The sequence below is a fragment of the Triticum aestivum genome, chromosome 3D, assembly GCF_018294505.1.
Source record: "Triticum aestivum cultivar Chinese Spring chromosome 3D, IWGSC CS RefSeq v2.1, whole genome shotgun sequence".
NCBI classification, from domain to species: Eukaryota; Viridiplantae; Streptophyta; class Magnoliopsida; order Poales; family Poaceae; genus Triticum; species Triticum aestivum.
The window spans coordinates 611,441,839-611,445,740 of NC_057802.1; the positions used below are offsets into that span (position 1 = coordinate 611,441,839).

General features: G+C 51.7%; 2 protein-coding genes across 2 annotated transcripts in view; both read right to left on the minus strand.

Annotated features, from left to right (window-relative positions):
* LOC123080981 (protein FLX-like 3) overlaps positions 1-214 on the minus strand; it is a gene marked incomplete in the record, with an annotated part of 5,104 nt that extends 4,890 nt beyond the window's left edge. Inside the window, 1 exon segment of the mRNA XM_044503940.1 lies at positions 1-214.
* Positions 215-1,819: 1,605 nt separating this feature from the next.
* On the minus strand, positions 1,820-3,616 carry LOC123075926 (uncharacterized). The gene is made up of 2 exons (XM_044498425.1): positions 2,312-3,616; positions 1,820-2,086 (listed from the first exon to the last, which is right to left on the minus strand). Exons 1-2 carry the CDS (start codon positions 3,517-3,519, stop codon positions 1,981-1,983), a joined length of 1,314 nt encoding a protein of 437 aa, XP_044354360.1. The 5' UTR covers positions 3,520-3,616; the 3' UTR covers positions 1,820-1,980.
* Positions 3,617-3,902: the final 286 nt, after the last annotated feature.

Sequence of the window (3,902 nt, forward strand, 5' to 3'; positions counted from 1 at the left end):
GGGACGGCGGACTCGGGGGAGGGCGACGGTGAGCTCGCGGCAGTGGACGGCGGTGGGGTCGGGGTCGGGAGGGGGGTGATCTCGTGGGAGCAGCCGCTGGGCGCGGCGCGGGAGGGGGGGCGGGCGGGGACGAGAACGACGGCGACGGCGTGTGGCGGCTAGGGTTAGGGTGTGTGGGTGCGGGGAGCTCCAGGGGAATGGGCCGTCTGTCTGCTCACCTCGTTTCTCAACTCGGGGACGCGTATTTCCGTTTTCTTTTCCCCTCAGGTCAAGAAAAAAAATACCGCTTCCTCCGTTTTTTCTCATAAGGATCATAGTATAAACCACGTACATACCGACTTGACAAAACTGAAAAGACAGCAGAACGCTAGCCTTTGCACACAGGAACACCAGCCAAGAAGTAAAACTACAAACAAGACTGAAGAATCCTCTGCTTGACACACCCGAGCTCGACACGGCTCCATCGCTGATATGCAGCTTTGCGGACCTCCAAGGTGGCTCGCCAATAAAGGCGAAGCCATTGCCGTTGAATGAACCAGACCGGAGCAACACCCCGGACACGCCATCGAACTTCAGATCTGGCACCCCCGCCCAACTAAGATGTTGGAGGAGGAAACCATGCCTGCCTGCCACGAACCACGAACCCAGATCCACCATCTTCCAGCTGCGCCGATGCAGACCACAATCTGCATCCGCTCCTGGACTACCTCCCAAGCTCCGCGCCGGCGCTGGAGCAAATGCCGTCCCAACGGCGGAGCCTGAGGACACAGGTCCACCACGAGGATGTCGTCGCCGCCACACCATCCTTGCTTAAACAGTCTGGGTTCCAAATCCACGACAAAAGCGTCGCCTTGTTGGGAAGGATCTGAAGATTTATTAGTTGGCGTCGCCATCGCCATCGCCGAAGCCATGATGATGAACAGTCCAAAACCCTGACAAACTAATGCCTAAAACAATCCACACGCGTGGATCCGGCGACCCCCCTCACCACCGACGACCGAGGTCGTCAGCGGAGGGGAGCCGCCGGAGGACGACGGCAGAGGAAGGCGCCCTGGCGGCAGGAGGCGAGATCGCCTTTCTTTCTTCTCCTGGAAGAAAGAAAGCTTAGGTAACTTGAGTTGCTGCCTTGTTGACTTGAGAAATCTACTGCTTCCTCCGTTCCATAATATAAAAGCGTCTTTGACAGAGAAAATACTTGATTTCTTTTAAAGAAAAAAATACTATTTTGTCTCAAAAAAATTTAATACACTGGAAATCCATGTTTTGCAACATCCTTTTCTTTCTTTCTGAAACAACATTTTGCAATTCCTGGGATCCCCAAAACATCAGTTTCAATATTATTTTCTTGCTGACAACAAGGCTGGCTCCGGCCCCGGATTCGGCTGATCTCAAAGATGAGGATGAGGTGAGGAGCTACCCAACATGTCCTCAGTATGAGCAGCTTCCCGATCTCGACAATTCGTTCGACAGTGAGGAGATAAGAAAAGAAACGGATGCTTTTAGTGCATGAACAACATGAGTTCTAATGAATGATATAGTTGTAAGACCCGACTGCAAACTCGTTGTGAAGAAAGGTCCTATGCTAAATTTCCATGTATCCATTGTTCTTGCCGACAATCATCATGCCATACTAAGACGGATATATTTGATATTCCTAAGCTGTGCTTTTTGCCACTTATATGTCTCGTTCGCATTTTCCTATATCACTACCTCCGGACATTCCCATTGCATATAGATAAGCAAAAGCGCCCCATCTATGGCAAGCATATTTATTGAGACAACCTTGGACAAACCCACAAAGGGTGTGCCGAAACGCCATTACAAAACCGGCATGTTTGTGAGAAATGCGGTTACAACTTGGTGATACACTAGTTTGCAATAGTACCACCAACTTTTATTTTACTGATGCCCATAATGAGCTTCTACATAAGAAAACACAGACAATCTAATATTATCTCTATGTGGAGCTAGTATCTCGTTTCATGCATCTGTCACCTCGCCGCAGTCACGAGCCTTTCCGCCGCATTGCCCTCGTTTTCTTGAACTTCCCTCTCCACTTGGAGATGACACAGGAATGTCGGGGTTGCTAATAATGAAAACACAAAGGCAAAAAGAAAACCCAGACATTAGATATACTTTTTTCGGGAGGAAGCATCAAATACATGAACATGGTAAAATAAAACAACACTGACTTTGAGTCATCAAACCATAGAAGAAACGCTTAATCATCCTAGCTAACTGATGATGCCATCAGTTCTGCAACACAAACGAAGAAAGGTGAATATCAGGTTGGTTGGCTGGCTGGCTATACCTTATGGTACCAAGACGAGAAACAAAGAAAGCCGCCCAATCCAACTCCAAGGACATGACATTCGGAGTGCTGGTGTGGCGCGTGCGAGGCCAGTCTACCACCTCCTCCATTGCCCCAGTCTGAAGGTCACCGGTGTACACACGTTCGCGCGTGTCCTTGACAAGCAATTTGCCACACTTCTCTGCGAGTATGTAGAATCTTTCTCCTCCTTGAGTGTCCTTCCTAGGATGCATTAGCTCGATCCTCTGTGTGAAGAGCCATTCTGAGGTAGTACCCGCACTCTGTTGGTCCTCTTGTAGTTTCCATATCTCTAGCTGGGAACTCGTCCCTTTCATCTGTAGCACCGAGAGCGTGCCATCAGTGGCGAAGCTAAGGCACGGGTAACCTACTCCAGTCATCAACGAGACAGGGAGCCTTATGATCGCGAGGGAGACATGGTCGTCCTGGTTCTTCAGTTTAAGATGACAGAAACGCCGCGCTCTCTCATCACGAAATAACCAGTGCGCGGTTCCGTGGCGCATAACTGCATCGCTATGACAAAATGACCCGGTGGCATGTATGCTGGTACCCTTGAAGCACGCTGTGCCCATACTCCAACTAGCTTCCTGGGAGGAGAACATGTTAAGATCGAACTTCAGATTGTCCGTGTAGTTGACGGTGATGATTATCACTTTGAAGAACGACGAATTTCCCGGTGGTTGCTCGTCGTCGCTGGAACAATAGTCCGTGCCAGTCACGATGGTGTAGCCGCTACGCTCACCGGCACGAGACTGGCAATCTACATGTACAGGAAGGAGCACGTCCCATGTGCCGGCAAGCAGGTTGCACACCGCCAAGTGGACGGCGCCCGCGGCACTCTGGGAGGCGAGGCGCACGAGGAGGAGACCGCGACTTGAGCACAGCGGCACCGCATGGTGTAATAGGTCTGCGGAGTCACCCGGCACGAAGGAGCTGAGGGCACGGCGCCCAGGGCCCAGCTCCGACGACGGCATCGGGACCAGCACCTTGGCCCCTTGATAACGGCCCCGGTCCTTGATGAAAAACCCGGCGAAGGATGGGCGGGCGTGCTCCGGCCACCGGAGACGTAGGAAGGATGGATCGGCGACAAGGCCGCGCCATCGCTTGCACGTGGTGGCGCAGCGGAAGAGGTCGGCCGCGTCGTTCAGTCGGACCAGGATCTCGCGGAGGACGTCGTCGGAGACCGCCATTGCCGCCGCCAAGTATTCCGTCGATCTTTCCTTTTTTCCTCTTTTGCGAGAAAGAGTCTTCCCCTCGATTTGAGGCGAGTATATAGTTCGCCTACGGTTGAGGTGCTGGTTTGCATAGGGTTTCCAAACACACGCATGTACTGATCTGTACGTGTATATGTCGATAGCGTCCTCAACACGATATCTAACCCTTTTTTTTTTTAACACATATCTAACCCAATTGCGTGCTGGCCAACATGTACGTATCGTGACATGCATGCAATCAATTAGTACTAGTAGATATCAATTACTACAGGTACTTTCCCTAAAACCTAAAACCTCCAGGCGGCGGCGACTAGGGTTTCGGTGGACGCTCACGGCGCACGTCGGATCTCTCTGGCAGG

Bases quoted from the DNA above. Each gene is read 5' to 3' on its own strand.
- LOC123075926 (XM_044498425.1), bottom strand. From the start codon at position 3,519: ATGGCGGTCTCCGACGACGTCCTCCGCGAGATCCTGGTCCGACTGAAC. The intron at 2,087-2,311 runs GTATAGCCAGCC...TTTCATTATTAG, and splicing joins TCTCGTCTTGGTACCATAAG to CAACCCCGACATTCCTGTGT.